We start from the raw sequence: 19,312 nt of genomic DNA, 5'->3' as shown, positions 1-19,312 counted from the left end.
CAATTTGTAATGCTGCATTTAGACTTTAGACCTGGACTTTCCAGGATCTGCAATGCTTATCATCTTGCAGCAGTCTACAAATATCTCTAAAAACAATGCCTGAAAATGTAGAGTACCGAACAGTTTCTGATGCACAAGCTGCAGCACACCATTCTCATCATTGAGAAAACCTTTCGGTTGCGAGACAGGAGCCCCTGCTCAGTGCAGCGACACGGGCTTAGGGGTGAAACCTGGACAATCCGCAAGCAAAATATGCACCCTTGATGATGCTGGCAACTTTTGCTTCTTTGGCCTAGGACGGTGACGGTGTCGACATTGGGATCGATGAACAATTTCTTGTAAACTTAGTACGAAACAAGTTTTTAAATTCAGTTAAATTTTATCATTTCTAAACATGCTGTGAGTATCTTTTTGCAGTTATTAATCAAAGAATGAACAGTTTGACATTGTCAAGTCAAAAAGTCCTAAAAAATAAACAATGATTGATCAACAAAATAAATGTGTTTATTCATTTGTTTGTTTTTTTCATATTAATCTGGGAAATTTTAGACTAGTCAGGTTTTCGCATGCTGTGTCACATCCAATTGAAACTAAATAAAAAGTGCCACTATTGGGATAAATAATATGGTTGACTTTATTTATATTCTTGTTGTCAATATGAACGAAGTCCTATGAAAATGGATTCATTTACAAGTAAAATTACAGTTTGAATATATTTGAATAATAGGGTTCAAATAGAATACTCAACTTTAAAAAAGATAAAAGGCCCCAATTCTTAGTTATAAACACTGACCTGGCCATAAAAATAAAAACAATCACTATCTCTCAGTAGGGTGGCAGGCCATAAAGTTAACATCAAGTAGGAGACTAAAAACAAACCGACAGATCTGGCAGAGAGCAGGACGTACACTAGCCGTGGTGAAACAACTCAGACATCTATGGTTCCAAATCTCCAAACAAAGGAATGTAATTTGCAAAAATGTACTTTTAAAACCCATTCATCTGGACACAGAAGTCATTCAAGACCAACCAATAAATTAAGAGGTAAAAATAACTAATAAATAGCAGTCAAGTAACTGTGTAACTAACTTGTTGAGCAAAAATGCTAAAGAACACACACGTTCAGATTGTGATTAATTATATTTGAGTTAAATTCTTGTTTAAAAAATTAAAGACTCTGTTCTTGAGATCTCATATCTAATACTTTTTCAATGAATACAAAACTTAATTTTGTTTTGATTAAGCTACTATGTATAAACTTCTTTGCCTGTAAACTTTACCGATTTCAACATGCTCTGACAGATATTAGATTTTTCATCGTTTTTTATGAACTACACAAACCTGAGACATCTTGAAGTAAAGAACTTTAACACAGACTTTGATGAGCAGTATGAGGTATAACACACTTGCCTTGTATGTTAACAGAGCTGAGGGAAGCTGACAGTCAAGCCCATAACTCCTGATGTAACTAGCTTGATCAGTCTGATCACATACCTTTTCACTTTTCTAAGGAAAACCCAGCCCCTGCCCAGCCTGTTGAACTCCACCTCCCTTTATAATACACCTTCACTGACTCAACACACACAAAGTTGCAAACAGAAAAAGTGTGTCAAAAAGAGGAAGGGGAAGTAGTCATGAGTGGGCGCTGAAAAGATGAGAGGAAATTGTTTTCATTTATGCATTAAAGCACTTCTCTTCTGCTACTAACCTTAATATAGCTCATGTCTCCGGCAGTTGAGTCCACCTTGCCTCTCTTCTCTTCTCCTTCGTGGTCCACACTGGTTGGCTGGCTGCCGACAACAGTTGAAAGATCAGAGATCAACTTTTAGGTACTGTCCATTTTTGGATTCTTTATTGATATGCCTGATAAACTTTCTAGCTAGCTAATAACTGACACAGTGAAAGGCAGCAAGAGAGATGAGGAACAGACTTCATCTCTGTGGAGGTAGACTGTGCCTATGCAAAGCATGGGCACAGAGATACCAATTAGCCTTTGCACTCCTCCCACAGCAATGAAAACGCCCATTTGACTAGCAAATGTTGCCCAAGTCGCAGGGAAATGTTCAAACTTCATGAAAGACTGCTTCAGTTATGACTATTGTGACTACTGATAATTCCTTTCAAGTTCCAATTCAAAAGAGGCCGTTTATGCTGCTATGCAAGAATAACCATGTGAGACTGAGTGACAAAATTATATTGTGTACTAAAGAGACGTGTTTTCTGTGCCCCAGGTGAGGTTTACCAGTTCAGACCTCACACAATGATCCTTTTCAGTGGCACTGAAGGAAAAGGCTGACCAGGAAATGTTCATCTCCATTTCATACCAACTTTCACACTAGATGTGGTTGCAATTCACAATATATTCAAATTACCACATCACTAGTTGATCATCAGTGATAAGTAATCCTCTGGTTCTCTTCAATTTCATTATCATATTCTGTCTTTTGGAAATTCCCATTTGCACATTGATGACTCTCACTCTATCAGCACAAATAAACACAAAGTATCTTTGTTTTGCAGCTCTATCAAGTCTTGTGAACTGATTGCAACAAACTAGCCTCACAATTTAATGTAAGCTATTACAACTGTCTTTCTTGCAAACAACTTCAAAATTCTATTATTTGGCGCCCCCTAGTGGCAATGATAAAAAAGTCAATGACAGCAATCCAAGAGTCTTTTTTTTTTCTTCTTTTTTCCTGGTAGCAAAGTCAAATGTTTGTCAGTCACCTCTCAGTCTGGCTAATGGTCTCGTCTGATCCAGGTGAGGTGCTGTTGGGAGAAACCATATCAGCTGCTGTGGGAGGGGTGCTAACAGGAGTTATAGTTTGGTTCTGATCAGGTGAGTTTCTCAAAGTTTCAGCTGGACCACAGGAGTCAGACTGTCCATTTTCACAAGCCTCTGCACCTGCTGATACAAGAGCCAAAGTTAGTTTATTTATAGACTATCAGTATGAAGTAATGTGAATATAATAGGATATTTCACAATTACGAGTTTCTCTTTTGTAATATTTTGCACTTAATTCAGTTCAAACTGCGTGTAGTTTACAGTACATGAGCATTAGTTATAATTACACATATACAGAGAAACCATTTTAACGCATTAGTACCACATTTCCCCTCTCTAGGTCATACTTAACCACAATAATCATCATAAAAAAGTTAATTTTGCAACTTCCTTATCCAGTAAATAAAATAGGATAGGACAAAGATAACAAGAAACAGTAATGCAGGGTTTGCTTACCAAATACAAGTTCAACCAAAATAAACACAGCATAAGGTCATTAAAAACATAAGTGATGTGACTACTTAGTAGCATGTGATCATCTTGCACGATTTAGTAAAGCCTTGTCTTGTCTAAACAAACAGCATACCAAGCCATTCAGGAAATGACTCACTCTGGTTAAGGTGTAAATGCAAACAGTTGAACTGGAGTCTAGCTGACAGCAGGGGGAGAGGAAAGTGAAACAGAAAGATAGCAAGTAATCAGCACTTCAAGTGTAATACAGAGACAGAGGAGGAGGTCTTACCGTTATTTTCTGAGTGGGGCAGATCGGGGAGAGCATCCGCCTCTGGCTGTGTAACGCTGACAGCTTGTGAGTGGGAGCTCAGTGGTACCACTGCGTCTTCCTGGAAGGAAGAAGAAAAAAAAAAGTGCACACACGCACACAGAAATATTGACAAATATTCAAAAAAAGAGAAAAGGAGTGAAAAGATCAAATAAGCAGCACACTAAACAGCACACACCATATACTAAAACAGCAGGCACACAGTCAATAGAAACAAATCTCTGTCAAATGAGGAGACATTACATAAGTCAACAAAATCTTACAGATGACAGAAAGCACAAAGAGTCTGCCCCATCGTTGATGGGCTGCTGGAAAGACCCCCAATTACTGTCATCATCATAGAAATTCAAAAGCAAACATCACTTTCATAATGCTAGCATTGATGAGTGATTAAATTGGTTTTATCAACCTCACAGGCATGAAATTAATTAAACAGTGAGCAAGTGGGAAGAATTCATAACATGCAAGATAAGCAAGTGCAAGACGCCAAGATTATAGCTACTTTTCCCTTTCACATCAGTGTGATCGTAGCGTTTCATCAGTGACAACCTATATTTATTAAAAAAATAAAATTTAAAAAAGCAGTTTCTGTACAAGCATGCAGACTGCTGACTGTATGTAGAGGCTGTGAATAATATGTGACGAGCAATTTGGTAGGCAAATGACAGAAGAGGACAGGGAAAAGAAGGCAGAGACACTGTTTAATATCTTACATCATAAATTCTTATTTAGTGGAGTAAAAAACTAGAGACAGCCATCAATGACAGGCAGAAGAAACAGATTTCAGCACATTCAAAGCAGTTATTTGCAGCTAAAGACCTTGAAATTTAATAAGTCAAAAGGATCCCTGAATAGGTAGACTTCAATGAAAGAGTCACTGCTCTTAACAGAAAGTTACTTCCGTACAGTTAATATGACAGAAATATGCCGACAATGACCTCTGCAAAACTTCAAACACCACAGATTGTCACAAATGCTAGTTGCGTAATTATTATTGCCGTTGACCACAGCCAACTGATGCTGGGTCATCCAAACTGAGTTTGTTAATAATATGAAGCATTATATTACTTCATTGCAGTCGCATGTGACAGATATGGTTATATTTTCAACTGCAGCCAAATTAAATATTAACAACTTAAATGAACCGTGGAAGGTGCAATAAGCATCAAATCAGCTTAATGGAACCGTGCTGCTGAAGTCTCATCTACTGTTGGCAGAGTTGCTGATGATTCAGTGTCTTGCTCAAGAGATCAACATCAGTAATAGTTGAGAGTGGAGTGGGGAGTCATAGAGGAAAGACAGCCAGAGTAAATTGATTTCACAATCCACATTCTTCAGATAGATGGTTTAGAAAAAAAAAATCTTTTTAGTTTACCCCCTTTAAAGAAAGCCATCTATTGAATGGCGGACATGTATTCTTAACAGCAAAATCTGAGCAGGTATTCAGACAGGTCACATTACTCTAGGTCAGGGGTAGGCAATTCCAAGCCTCGAGTGCTGGTGTCCTGCAGGTTTTAGATGTGTCCATGATCCATCACAGCTGATTTAATGACTCCTCAGCATTTCCGAAGTTCTCCAGAGGCCTGGTAATGAACTAATCATTCGATTCAGGTGTGTTAACCCAGGGTGCGATCTAAAACCTGCAGGACACTGGCACTCGAGGCCTGGAGTTGGACACCCCTGCTCTAGGTAATCAAAGGTTTCAGATGCTAAAGTGTTAGCAACAGTCTCAGTTTTAGCTAGTCAGCTAAGGCGATCCCAAATTCCACGGCAATGCTTTTAGATCTCTTTTAACAGCTACATCTAATGATATAGGACATACTTATGTACCCATTTGTCACATGTGCCATCAAATATGAATTTGGCCATGTTGATTTTAATTAAAAATACATTTGAGAATCTTGATTACAAATATGTTTCAAGGAAAGAAAACCTGTTATTTTTTTTTTTAAATGGGGTTTCATTCTGCAACATCCCACCAAGATGTATTCTTATTTGGCTTCAGCATAACTTAACATTAGAGCCTGTTAACCAAGTTGTGTCATTTCAAGTGAATCTTTTGATCAAGCATAATAAGAGCAAAAGTTAAAAAATGACCTTCAAATTCAAATGTAGTGAGCACCTAATTTCAATGTACCTGCAAAGGTTGACAGGTCACCTCTGGCTCTGACTCACTACAGGCTGCAGAACCTGGGACAGAGGGAAGATGAGAAAAAAAATGAAACAAAGAAATGAGAGGAGAAAGGAGGAGGCTGAGAAAAATGACAAAACAACGAGGCTGATCGCTGAGAACCCAGAGCCCTGTCAAATCCATCCTGGGGTTAATTCACAAACCAACTGCACTGTCGCCATAAAAGGTCAGACAGTCTATTATGTAAAGAACTGAGCCGAGGGAGGGGCAAAGGGGTTAAAATACCATCCATGGCTAAGGTGGCATTAATGACCACACTTGCACACTTGTTTTCTGTTTCTCGGCCTGCCAACCGCTCATGCAGACAGAGGAATGGGGATTACTGTGCTCACTTCATGGCCTCAGACCAGTCACACACCTGGCCATAGAAGGATCTTGAGGAAGAGAGGATTTCTCGTGCTGTGTTGACATACGCACACACACACATTCCCTCACTGAACCTTTAGAAGCCCAGGGCCACAACAACCATAGAAGGCAGGGGTCTGCTTAGAATGGCCTCAGAGATTGAGCATCCTTACAGTAAGACAGTGAGCGAGTACTGTACTGGTTCTAAAGGTAGCTGACTCCCATGAATTACTGGGGAATAATCCAGTTTATCTCACACACACGCACAAATAAATCAGCACTCAAAGACAATGGTAATCTGTTAAGAGTTTATCATATACAGCGTAGACTGATTCGTCACTGGAGGTATATGTGAATTCAAGGTCACTGAAAAAAATTGGCATTGTCTGTAAATGTTCTCAAATCAATAACCTGGTTAAACAACCTCCGTGTAGATAAAATATGCTGTCTATAACAACTTCTGCTTGGAAGAACACTTCAGTTAGAGTTTTGCAAATTAACAAATCATTAGCTATAATTTTAGATTGGAAAAGTTCCCATTCAAACAATTGCTTCAATACTTTCTTGCTAAACATTTACAGGATGTATCAGATCACATTCGTGCTCCATGACGCTAGCTCATATTTCATTTTTAAACAGTCGATTCTCCTGCATTTAATCCAGAGCTAGGAAGAGGGAGAACACATGGGTCACAGCAAGGCTAGAAAAATACTGAACTATATTTAGCTCTATTTGGCTTGGCCAAGAGGTTCCAGTTAGCTCTGGGCCAGTTATGCTGAACACTGGATATTAAGGGCTCAAGGAAAACTCCTCAAAGGTCTCAACTTTCCTTGAGATAACGAGGAATATTTGTTCTTGTTTAAAGCCAACTCAAAATCAACACCCTGTGAGTCTTTAAAGCGTGAGCAGTTGTCGTTATGCCTAACTCTTGTCCTCACTCACCTCGACCTTCTCCCACTGTGCCCTGCCCAGATTGGGCCTCCACTGTGACAACAGACAGCGGAGTTGATGTGTCCCTCACGTCTCCCTCCCCGCCGCTATCCACCACTGTCCACCTCTCCTCTGCGTCCTCCTCTTCACCTCTGTCTGTTATTTTATCTCCCGTTTCCTCGAGCCTCTCTTCTCTTTGCCCGTCATGTACTTGGCAATTTCTCTCTGCTAGCTCATTCTTAAGGAAATCTTGAATAGCAAATTCCTCGTCCCAGTCCAAGTCATCTCCAACCTAAAAATAAAAATGCAAAAGTGAAATTTGCAGAAGCATTTCAAAACCCACTCTAGTAAAAAAAAGAAAAAAAAAAAACATCTGGAGGACTGAAGGTGGCATAGTTACAGTTACAAAAAAAATATTTTTGATGCCAAGTTTCTGTACAGCTATTGCTGCTTCTGGTCAAACAAACTACACACTTAGGTATTATGAGAACTATCACCATAAAACAAAATACAGTATTTACAGTAAGAAAAGCTCTCAAACATGCCAGCTTGATGTAGAAGACGTCCACAGCAGCCTGGTTTAATTCAGGGCTATCCTGTAAAATATCTAAAACTTAAAGCTTATTTGTTATGGACAGCCTGGTTACTGTATGCATGTATATGGTTGCTGTATAAACATATACACATATGCATTTGTGTGAGGTACATCAGCACCTCACATATTCCTTTTTAGAGTAAAACAATGGTGTTGGAATGGAAATGTTCAAGTATGCGTCAGCGTGTTATTAGCAGTGCGTAGGTGTGTGCTTGCATCTGATTCTGCGTGCATGTGTATTTATGTGCGGGGGTGCACATGTCCACTTCAGTCGCCAGCTCGCAGTAAGCTCTCCTCTACTATCTCTACTCCATCTGTCTGAATACAGTGCGAGCTGTCTCTCCAGTGATGCACACACATTGTGGTTACTGATAATAATGTAAAAAGAGCATACATATATATTATTACATCTGATTATTTTCTAACCCCAGCTGAGAGAGGATTTAAAAAGTGCAAAGTGATCTGTCAGATGGTGTACATCACACTTCAGTCTTACTCATTGAATATGCAAATAATTATGCACACAGACTATAGATGAAGATTTTTTCTAGGAATGGTGAAAGCAAGGGTCTGCAATCGTTTATGGCATAAAACTTAATAAAATAAAGCATAATGAGCCCCATCCCCTGTTTTCTGACCTCCTCTTCTAGTGCAGGTGTCTGGCATGAGGCCTCTCTGCTATCCTGAGGGGTCTTTAGCTGCTCGAGCTCCTCACACAGCTGCCGCTTCTGGTTCTCCTGCTCCTGCACCCTGTATGCAATTACACGGTGCCACATTAATAACAGCTCAAGCATTATTAGTTTAACAAGAAAAGATGGGGTAGCTACATCTAAACTGTCTGAAGACTTATCCAAGCCCATGCAAGCAGATCCTAGTAGAAAGTACAGCGGACATACTGTACCCAATCCGCAGGCCCATGCAGTGTCCCATTCTGTTGCCCAGGGTGACCAGCGCCAGTTCTCCGACTGGCCCAGTAATGCTTCCTTCAGTCTGTAACAGTCTAGATTTTCAAGTGATCCAGAACTAAACCTACAGTGAGCCCTCTGCAGTTTCTTCCCCCCCACCCCCAAACAAGATCACCCTGACAGCTGAGCTTCTAAATCCCAGGTGGACAGTCTGACCAGCTCTCTCCCTCTGGTCTTGTGGTGCACCAGACCAAACCCTGTTATATATCCAAAGGGGACGGCCGTTTCTATGAACACACATCAACAGACACGCGTAGAATGCAAGACAAATCCATCCAGAGTCAGAATACAATCCAGGAATGGCCCAGACCCAACTTAGTGAGGCAGGCCCTCCATGGTCACTGAGGTCAGGATGATTAACGGGTCTTTCCTCCATTCACTACAACAACTGACTGCCCAACTGAAACAGAGCCTGGACAAGCAGAGCCCCCCCTCAGTGACACCTGCAGCGGTCTGAGTACTCTGTGTGTGTGGTTATTTATCTAGACTAATCAAGGTTTTAGAAACACTGCTCAGATGACCCAAAAGTAGAGCTTAGCTAAAATTGACATGTTACCAGGAAAGCACCATGAAGCAAACAAAACCTGAAGTCTTGTAAGCATCCTAACAAGCCTATGCAGATAGTGTATGGACTTTAAAGGTCAGCTAGTCTAATCAGCTAACCTTGGGAACTCATTATGTCTAGACTGCATTTAAATCAGTGATTACGCTGCTATGCTTAACCAGCTTGTAGTCTTCATTATCTTCAGTGGTGCCAGTATTACTTTCTAGCAGGATATTTCCCTTTTAGCTCTGCCTATAAGTGTTTAATCCAACCAATGAGATCACGGCTACTCAAAACAACTCCGCCTCAAAAAAAAAAAAGTTTCCCTACCTTAAAAGCAAGTCGTCTTTGATTAGCCGCCACAAGATCCACTGGAATTCTGCTCTCTTACATCGATTTTCCCTGGCATTAATCTTTCATCCACCTCCTCTCTCATACCAGACTCAAAACGAGAACTGCCGTTAGTGTTTAACGGATCGCTCGGTTCTGACTGCCCACCTTTTTTCACATGCACAGCTACACATGAACAGGCAGCGCATACAGCAAAGATGTACTCACCTGACAGAAAGGTGGAGGATCTCAGTGCGGGACCTCCTCATGTTTCCGGCCATTTTGATCAGCTCTTTCTCCAGTGAGTCAGTGTACTGGGCCAGCTGGTCCAGGCTGAGGACCCAGTCTGCCCTACGTGCGTCCAGCTCGGCCTGCACAGTCTGTAGGAAGATGAGGCTGAGGGGTGAGCCTCTCGCTCGAGTAAAAAGGCCGCAGATTTAATAGCTGGGTGTCTTTTACGCCCCCAAAAGTTGTGACACCTAACTGACACAAACTCTTTCCGTGACAGCTAGCACGCTGAAGAACCAGCAAAACACACACTGGCACAGCTCAGGTACACTAATGATTTCTGTCTCATTTGGCATGTTTACTGCTTTATGGCAGAACGTGGCTAATGAATGCAGAGTGGCAACAATGCAGGAGGAGGGGGGAAGAGAAACAGAGAGAGAGTGAGCGAGAGAGACACAGAAAGAGTGAAAGAGGAGGGGGAAGTGGGTTGTGCTCACAGTAAAACACTGACTAAACAGCACTGCTTGGATGGGGCCTGTTGGAGAGTTATATAAGTGAGAGCTCTCGAGACCAGAAATGGTGGGTGGGAAGGATAGAAAGAGCAGATAGGCTGTGATAAATGGAAAAAAGAGAGCAACAGGTGGAGGAAGAATAATTTATATAATTTTATGACTCATATTTTAAAAAGTATAGCCATCTGCAGACTTGAATTACTCAGACCCAGAAATGTACACAGACACTTATTCTGTGGTCAACACTGACAGCATTATTAGCTAGGCTGATGCTGACTGTAAAGTTCAAAATGTGAATGTAAAAGTGTATCTCACCTGAAGACTGGTGTCGCCTTCTGTCTGTGTGTGGTCATCTAACAAAACTCTAACTGAAGTTAAGACAGAGTCGGTTTCTTTTCTGAAGTCCCTTTTCTGAGAGACAAAAGTGAAAGAGGAATACTTCAAGACAGGATCACACAACCCTCAGCAACTCAACTTCATCTCTACACCTCAAATTCCAAATAGGTGCAGTTAGAAATGAAAACGCTGAATGTTATACAACATAAGAGAGACTGGTTTACCAGTTTATTTATGAGGTTTTTGAACTCCAGTGCCATGTGTTCAGGGCTGGGTCCCTGCAGCATCAGCAGCACCTCCCTGTCCAGAGTCTCATCCAGTGGGGAGGCAAAGCTTGTAGTGGACAAATAGTCAACTCCATGGGGAGCCTGTAGACAGGGGCAATAGATTTATATGAACAAGTCAAAGGCTTTCTTAAAAATTATTATTGCAGAGAATCAGAATACTTTATTGATCCCTGGGGGAAATTATTTTTTGTTACAGTGCTCCATTATAAACCAACATTAAGACAAGACAGACAACATGCTAACTAAGAATAGTACAATATATACATATATATATACATACATAAGTCACTCATAAATAAATAGCTGGAAAAGAAACATGTGTAGTTGTAGCAGTAACCAGTGTGTTAAGTGGATGCGTTGTACAGGGAGATGGCCACAGGCAGGAATGATTTCCTGTGTCGTTCAGTGGTGCTTTTCGGTAATCTCAGTCTCTCACTGAACGTGCTCCTGTGACTGACCAGCATGTCATGGAGTGGGTGGGAGGTGTTATCCAACATTGTCTTTATCTTGGACAGCATCCGCCTCTCCGACACCACCTTGAGGTAGTCCAGCTCCATCCCCACAACATTGCTGGCCTTACGGATTAAAGAAGGTGGTCTCTTAAGTATGCGGCCTGTGAATGGCTGCATCAGATGTTAGGACAGCGGTTTGTGTTGCTTTGCAATGTGTACCGATTATGTGAGACACTCTGGAAAAGACTAATCATCAAAGAACAGTTCATTCACCATCAGAAGCAAAAGACCAGATACTGAAAACATTGTGCAAAGAAATAAGAGTAAACATCAAACTTCAAGCTAAAACAACACTAGATGGATACATTAATGAAGCAGCAGCAGAAAGCAGGTAGAAGTGGCAGTAATACAAGGCATAAAAGAAAGATGAATAAATGAGACAGAGCATGAGAGTGCTGACCTCCAGTGGTGACTGTGCCAGAGCGAGCTCTGTTTGCAAGGATCCCGAGCTGCTCTGGTTCATCCGATAAGCCACTGACAAAGAAAGACTAGCCCTGCAAGAGACAGGAGAAAGGGAATTGATGTTCAGGTTAAGAAAAAGACACTTAATAGAAAAAGTGACGATGAAATGTGCACACAAAATAAAACTTTTCAATCCATTTTGTCTTAGTTGTCCCTCAATCCTCAGTCTAAACATTTAAACTCAAATTTCTATTTTCAGGTTATTTGTGGTTCACTCACCCAGCCAAGTCTGGGAGAATCATCTGCATCTGCCTCTCCAGCTTGTTCTTGTCCACCCTCAGCAGCTGGAGTCAACAACAGATAACGCAATCATGAGTCATCCCAACCCATTAGATAGTTAAAGGCAGTCCGTGCAGTCTACCCTTTCTACACTACAATAAACATGCGGGCCATGAGGCGCGTGTTTGGATAGAGGGCAGGTGATTTCATTCCCACATCTGAACCCAACACACCAAACTGCTAGCGTGTCACTGATGACTAATACAGAGGACAGGAATATGTCGCTGAAGGCTTTTTGTCTTCAGTGACATATTTCTGTCTATAAATAACAACAACAAAAAAAAAAAAAAATCAAGCAAGGTAGAAACTCAAGAGCTGATAGGATGTTGAGCACACCAACCTCTGTAATGGAAGAGTATTCCTCCACTGCTGCCTTCAGCTCATCTATCTGTCTGCTTTTCTGTATAAGAATGCAAATGACACAAAATGTGGGAGTTTTTTGAAAAAACAAAACAAAAAAACCCAAAAAACACTCATTTTATATCATTATGCAAGATTCTAAAGATAATCAGCAACAATAAAATAAAAATTCAACAAGATTAGGTACTGACCTCTACTATCACTGCATCCTTTTCACTAATGACTGCGTCAAAAGAGTGAATCTGCATCTGAGGACAAGAAAAGAGCAGTTACATAATATAAAGAAAGCACAGCAAGTTAAACATGGCAGAAACAGAAATACAATGAGCGCTGCAGATATCGTCAAATACGGAACTGAGGGCATATTTGAGTGAAGCACAGAGAGAGAGAGATAAAATAACAGTTCAAAATATAAAAGTATATTTTACAGTAAAGGTACCTGAAGGTCAGCGTTAATATCACACAGCTCCGTTATTCTCCTCTGAAGCTCATCTGTCTCCATAGTGACCTTAAAGTTCTGAGGAACCATCAGAGGGGAGTTAGAGCAGCTGGACACATCCTTTCATGAACAAACTTGTGACATTATACTACGCAAGAGGGCTAGGAATTGCTGAGTGCTACTGGTGTGCGTGCAGTAAGGTCATTCGTTTCACTGTGAACTGTGCTATAATCATCACCTCTTCCTGAAGAGAAGCAATCTTAGCGATGAGACTCTGGTTCTCTCTCTCCTGGATAAAAAAATAAAATAAAATCAATATAATAAACATTAAAAAGACATAGGCCATTATTGCGTTTGGCTCTGTTATATATTCTGAGTGTTTGCCCTAAACTACAGATTACTATTATAAATGCGTCCTCACAAGTTATGGTACATACTGTATACAAACCTGCACATAGCAAATAAATCTTATCATCCAATCAGAAAAGATCTCATTCTGAATATTAACACCAGCTGTCCATATTTCAACCACCTGTTTGCTAAAGAGAAACTGATTTCAAATAAGACATTTAAAAAGATCTCAAACAAGAAAGTGCTCAGTTTAAAACAAAAGAAAAAACTCACAAGTTTCATAAAACTACCATAACTGACTGAAAACTGCTGCAAGGCAGCGGAAAAGAAAATAATAAGACTATTCTATTTCAACACTTTTGACTCACCACATGTTTGCTGTGTGCGGAGGCACGGGCTCTGCCTTCCTCCGTACAGCTCAGAGTGGCCTTCATCTCTTCCACCTCCTCCTTCAACATCTTCTCCTTCTGTGCCAGCTGCTGGTTACTGTCAAAGACGACAAGTACAAATGGACATTACTACTGTGACTGCTCTAATACCGTGTCTGTGTTCTGTATGTTTACATGCGCATAAAAGCATCTTACATTTTTGCTTGATTGTGTAGCTCCTCGTTTTCCTCCGCAAGCTTCTGGTTACTCTCCTCCATGCTCTCCACCACCTGCTTGAGCTTTTTTACCTCCTCCTGCAGCTTTTGGTTGCTCATCTGGAGGTCAGCAACACAGTACACCAGCTCTGATGTTTCACTGAGGAAGAAAACACACAAATACACACATGCAGGCATAATGTATCTTAGCTTTATAGATCAAGGGCATGCGTAGGTGGTCACAGACAAATATAGGCAGTAACAGGTCACATTATAAACAAACACTCGGTATTGCACAAAAAATCTCTTACAATTCAACTCTGGATGCCTCCCCTCCAAATGCCTCCAAGCTTCCTGAGGTCACATTAAACAACATCGACCTCCTGGCTGGGGAAAATAATAAATAAATAAAAATCACAATCCAACATATATTACATCAATTAAGCTCCTGGTGTCACCAACACTGGACCCATACACACAACATAAAGGGTATAAAAAACAATCATGTATGTGATCATATGGAAATTCACCACACAGGCTGTCTCTGAGTTTTACTGATTCCTGGGTGATGTCATCTTCTGTTGGCCGTTCCCTGAGATAAACCAGAGAGGACAACACATTAAGATAAGGTAGTTTTATGATCTTCGCCAGAATTTGGAAGGCACCAACTACTCTTTACTTTATCCACAAACATACTGACAGCATTTTAGAGAGAGCTCTCCGACTGGCACACAGTCAATATTAATATTATAAGCAGGCAACTAGATCGATAGATTCTCTATCTATATCTAAGCAACCTTCGTTGTCAGATGATGATGATGAAGACACCCTTCTTTTCTACTCAGTAACAAGACGCACCAGTAAAAAGATACGTCATGCAGCAGTTGCTCTCACTTCATGCAATGTCACTTTAACCAGCCCACACATCAGACTAAGATGCAAAACGTTAATTTTCCATGGCTTCACCTAAAACAAACTAAATATTTTTTTCTGAAATCCACTTGTGAGTGGATATTTAGTTTAGCTCATCCTACAAGAATGCCTTAAAGGTGATTTCTTTTTTATATATGGAAATATTAAGCATCAAGTAGATGTGAAGCCTACTGCCATTAGGACACCTTATCAGATGCTCCAGGATGTTCACATTCATACTGCAAATCTCACAATGTCTGATTGGTTTCACCATAAAATTGCAGACCTAACAAATCCTTAGCTTTTTTTTTCCTTTTTAAACTGAAAAGCTTTCGACATACATATTTCTGAAATATAACTGTAACATTTTCTAGTACCCATTGTTGCGGCAGTCATCGATCCACTCTCTCATGACAGCATGGTATGTGTCCAGATCAATTGACACGTCTTTGTGTTCTGGATCCAGCATGTTGCAAAGTTCCTCCAATCCGCTATCTTCAGAGCTGCGACTGGTGGTGTGACGCAGATAGTCCACAATATGGGACACATACACTTTCCCTAGAAAAATAATAGGGGGGAGAAAAAAGACCCGTTAGATACACTTTGATGTTCAAGATATAAAAGAACTTTATCTGATCATAAAGCTGAAGACACTTTTTATATTCTTGTTCATTTCAAGTTGAGATTTTCTTTCTTTGCACAGTTAAACACCCCCAGATACATTGCGACAGATTGTGGTTATAGGTGTAGGCAGCAAAAGCAGTAACCATAGTGACTGAGCCACAGTTAACTTTTTGGTGGTTGGTTTCACACATTTCTCAGTGCCGACTTTACTGAACAAGCTTCAGACAGTAATCAGAAAAAAGCTCTGCGCACCATTTTTCTGAAAATCACCTGAGTAGCCCGAACACAAGAAGAGACTGCAACCTTGGATTTAATCAGATTTGGTGGTTATAAAAAAAAGATATTTTTTAGGTTTGTCTAACTGTTTAAACATGGTTTTATAAACAGAAGAAAGAGGCAAAAAACAAAAACCCCCCTCTCTGTCTATTAATATGCCATCCATGCAGCACCATGAGTCACAGCAGAAAATCACTAACATGTCAGAAAACACAGAAGCTTCTGTAAAAAAGCAGAAGAAACATTTTCACATTCTGAGATGTGAGAGTGGCTGTGAGCAAAAGCAGGCACAAGAGGAAGGCGCAGAGAGGACTGATACTATGCAAATGTTTTAAGCTGAAGAAATGACTTCTGCAGTCTGTACAAAAGAGGCACTGTTGCACTACGCTAAGTAGCGACTTAAAATTCATTGTTAGGCTTCTGTATTGAGCTAATGGCTAGTGCCTGACTGACTGATTACTGTGCGAGCACATACGGCCGTACCTCTGCGCTGGGTATCACAAGCATGGAAGATGGTGTCGAGCAGATTCTCTTCACAGATAAGACTGATTTCAGCCATATTCTCCTTCCCTTTTTCGGAGGCAACTGAAGGCCCTGAAGAAAACACACCAAACACAGAGAATATTCAGCTGTGTAGCAAAGAAAGCACATGATACATTTTCCTGCAGGCACAGCACGGAGTGTGTGACAGTATAACGAGGAAACATTATCCATTACAGAGTCACAAAAGGAAAGTCACTTCAGAACTACAGCTAGTAATTATTGCTTTTAATTAATAATCTACAGTCTTGAATTTAAATTAAACCGTCTGGAAGCAAAAATCTGAAAATGTTACATAGTTTCTGTCTGAAAACTAGTTCTGAACCAGCACCAGTGACTAAACAAAAGCTCTTGGGCCAAATTTCTGCCACTCTTTCCTCTCACTCTTACAGCCGCTTCCATCCAGGAATTCTAACTGGCCCGATGTTTGATATGTGGCAAGATTTACTGATTGATTTAGTTCCAGTGCGGAGGAAGAAAGTCCAAACAAAAACAGTGACACCCTCCTCAAGACAAGGACTTAAAGAAATAGTTCATGATTTTCTTGTAGTCACTCCTGCTGTTCATCCCGACTGCAGAGGACCAATGCTGGGCAGGAAAATCCAGAGTGCTCCTTCTCTGACAAAAAGCACTGTGCCAGCAGAGGACAAGGTAGAGATGCTCCAGTACATAACATTACACACTTCCAAAGTGCTAGTTGTTCAAACCCTGTCTGTGATGGCATAAAGAGGGCATTGTGAAGTAAAACACATTAACCTCTAGAGGTACCGCTTTGAGTAACAAAGCCAGCCTCGGCTCTAAGACATATTTTTGCACTGAAGCTTTCATGTTGATGCCTGCCACTTAAAAATCACTTTTTTTATGCTTACTTTGAAACTAAGGATTAGGTAATGTTAATGTACTGTAAACACTGTACTGCATATTTTAACCTATTTTTAAAGATGGGTTAATAAATCAGAATCCAGTTTAACATTTTCCCCCATTGTGTATCCTGCACAATAGGAGTCCACAACTATTATATTATACCTGAAGCATGGCAAGGCTTCTGAAGCCCTGGGGCAGTCTGCTTTGCTCGATTGGTAAGCATGCCTTGCTGAGGTCGTTTGTTCACAAGCGGTTTTAATTCAGACTTTTAATTCAGAAGTAAATCTGCAGTTTGACATCTCCATGCTTTTCTAATCCACAGCTTCGTGACTACAATCATTTTCGAGGATCTATTGCTGATGTAACAGTTTTTGTGCAAAGATAATTTTTGTCAACTGACAGTTTTAATGATCAGTGAAGCTACTTCTGCACCCTACCTCCATCTCCCATAGACAGTCTTTTCACAACCAGAGCTGGGTAGGGTAGCTCACACTCAGCAGGGTTTGTATTGTCTGCAGAACTGAAGTTGACGTTGTAGGAGAGGGTGCTGCGACTTTGGGTGAAGTTACGAGACAAAGGTGGGCTCCTGCTCGGCCTCTCGCTATCAGGCTGTGCTGACTGAGGTCCTCGTGTGAATGTAAAGTAAGGGGAGTCCTTGGACTGGCCCGTGGGGGTCGAACAATACCCCTGCCACGTTTTAACTTGTCTTAAATCACTTCCATCAGCACATCGCCGCTCCCCCAAAGTACTAGTGATAGTGTATGTGACATTAGCTGGTGTGGAGCGGTTGCATGTAGGAGTGGAAGGTGTGGTCAGAAGGACAGAGGAATGCTGGGAAGCTGCTCTGCTCGGCATCCCCATCTCTCTCGTTTTCTCCTTCTCCCTGTTGTCTCTATGGAGGGTCCCTTTCTTCAGGATGGCTTCCAAGTTGTGCCTGAGGCCACACTGAGGGCTGTCGTAACTGTTGGAGGACAGTTTGGGAATCTGGAAAGGTGAATTGGGCTCTCGGTCACCGCGCCACTGAATCGTCTGCAGTTTGCGGCAGATGCTGTCCACGGGATTGTGCCGGCGCGACGGCTGAGGTGTGCAATAGTCCATGCTGCTGATGGCGAGGGTGTGATGTTGGTTTCCTGGCTAGAGGAGAGGCTGAAGTCTGAAAAAAGGACAAGAAAGTACCGTTTTGATAAAAATGAATTAAAATAGAACCTTGCAATATCAAACAGGTTTTTCAGCAGGGAAACCACAAACACTGAGCAGCATAACACCATGAAGCACTGGATAAATAGCACATTCACCACGTATATGACAGCTTATCTTTGGTTGGACTAACTCCAAGGTTAGAAGCAGATAATGGGCAAATAGAACTACAGCGTGAATAGTGTTATATAAGAACGACTGGGGATTTTTTTTTCTTGTTTTTTGGAGGAACCAAATAACAAAAATGAGCTATGTGATCATTCAAGTTATCCAAATATTTAGAGGTTCAGTGTTAGGAAGGGTAAATAAGCAGGAAGATATCTTTTAAAAGGAAAGAGTAATCTATTAAAATTAACTAAAAGCCCAAATAGTTTAATAAGGCATGAATGTAACAGGAGGATATACAGTGTTATATACCAACCAGTCTACAAGGCTGTAAAACGGTAGCATCTCATGATGCTAACAGATTCAAACAAATGTGTTCAGATTCGATGATTCACCTACTTTGGCGCACAGGTGTGAGAACGAGCCAATTAATTCCAGAGTTAGCTTGAGATTAAAAAAAAATACACAAAAGCGTTTTTTTTTTTTGTCTCTGTGTGTGTTTTTAGCAAAGCTTTCAGGTTTGTTTGTTTTGTTCTTTTAATACACCCCGTTTCATTTAAGTTTAAAAGTGGGCGTCATTTAATTATACTAAATCTATAGAACGAGCTACTAATTGTACGCATATCTACGTAAAAAAACTGGGCTATAGGAACATTTAAAGTCAGTCATGCACATGCAAACCTCTTTAAATATCCTTGTTCAATATTCATACATATGCAGATATTTGTTACCTTTTTAATCTCGTATGATCGAATCCGCCACAAAATGTTTGGCCAACTGTCCAGATGCTCAAGCTGAGCACGCGCACAGGTAGTTGGAAGCTCGAGGCAGAAGGAGTTAAAACGTCGGTGGGTGTTTCTGACTCTAAAAAGTGAGTCAGCACCCCCTCCCTGTGGTTTCAAGGGGACACAGCACTCAGTGTAGCAGGCTAACAGTACGTTAGTCTCGCTTTATAGTCATTCCTTTAATTGTGTCCCAC

At 40.8% G+C, this 19,312-nt stretch overlaps 1 protein-coding gene across 7 annotated transcripts in view; it reads right to left on the bottom strand.

The window, feature by feature from the left end:
* Window positions 1–19,312, bottom strand: part of lrmp (lymphoid-restricted membrane protein) — a 29,935-nt gene that overhangs the window by 9,414 nt on the left and 1,209 nt on the right. For 3 of the 7 annotated variants that reach the window (XM_004553886.5, XM_004553891.5, XM_004553892.5), the window contains exons 1-23: window positions 19,065–19,198; window positions 17,469–18,184; window positions 16,111–16,221; window positions 15,105–15,285; window positions 14,346–14,407; window positions 14,127–14,202; window positions 13,817–13,975; window positions 13,601–13,718; window positions 13,120–13,170; window positions 12,882–12,959; window positions 12,634–12,690; window positions 12,423–12,482; window positions 12,023–12,087; window positions 11,742–11,835; window positions 10,767–10,910; window positions 10,522–10,617; window positions 9,695–9,846; window positions 8,266–8,377; window positions 7,045–7,324; window positions 5,704–5,756; window positions 3,528–3,627; window positions 2,728–2,908; window positions 1,709–1,790 (exon numbers count right to left, since the gene is read on the bottom strand). In XM_004553886.5, the coding sequence (XP_004553943.2) occupies window positions 1,709–1,790; window positions 2,728–2,908; window positions 3,528–3,627; window positions 5,704–5,756; window positions 7,045–7,324; window positions 8,266–8,377; window positions 9,695–9,846; window positions 10,522–10,617; window positions 10,767–10,910; window positions 11,742–11,835; window positions 12,023–12,087; window positions 12,423–12,482; window positions 12,634–12,690; window positions 12,882–12,959; window positions 13,120–13,170; window positions 13,601–13,718; window positions 13,817–13,975; window positions 14,127–14,202; window positions 14,346–14,407; window positions 15,105–15,285; window positions 16,111–16,221; window positions 17,469–18,129 (2,973 nt within the window). In that variant the 5' untranslated portion in view covers window positions 18,130–18,184; window positions 19,065–19,198. Of the gene's footprint in view, window positions 1–1,708; window positions 1,791–2,727; window positions 2,909–3,527; window positions 3,628–5,703; window positions 5,757–7,044; window positions 7,325–8,265; window positions 8,378–9,694; window positions 9,847–10,521; window positions 10,618–10,766; window positions 10,911–11,741; window positions 11,836–12,022; window positions 12,088–12,422; window positions 12,483–12,633; window positions 12,691–12,881; window positions 12,960–13,119; window positions 13,171–13,600; window positions 13,719–13,816; window positions 13,976–14,126; window positions 14,203–14,345; window positions 14,408–15,104; window positions 15,286–16,110; window positions 16,222–17,468; window positions 18,185–18,649; window positions 18,706–19,064; window positions 19,199–19,312 lie in introns of those variants that run through there. The other 4 variants (XM_004553889.5, XM_004553893.5, XM_004553888.5 and 1 more) reach the window with 4 other exon arrangements.

The sequence above is a fragment of the Maylandia zebra genome, linkage group LG17, assembly GCF_041146795.1.
Source record: "Maylandia zebra isolate NMK-2024a linkage group LG17, Mzebra_GT3a, whole genome shotgun sequence".
Classification (NCBI taxonomy): domain Eukaryota; kingdom Metazoa; phylum Chordata; class Actinopteri; order Cichliformes; family Cichlidae; genus Maylandia; species Maylandia zebra.
The sequence above is the reverse complement of the archived record's forward strand: the minus strand, read 5'-3'. Positions and strand labels throughout refer to the sequence as shown.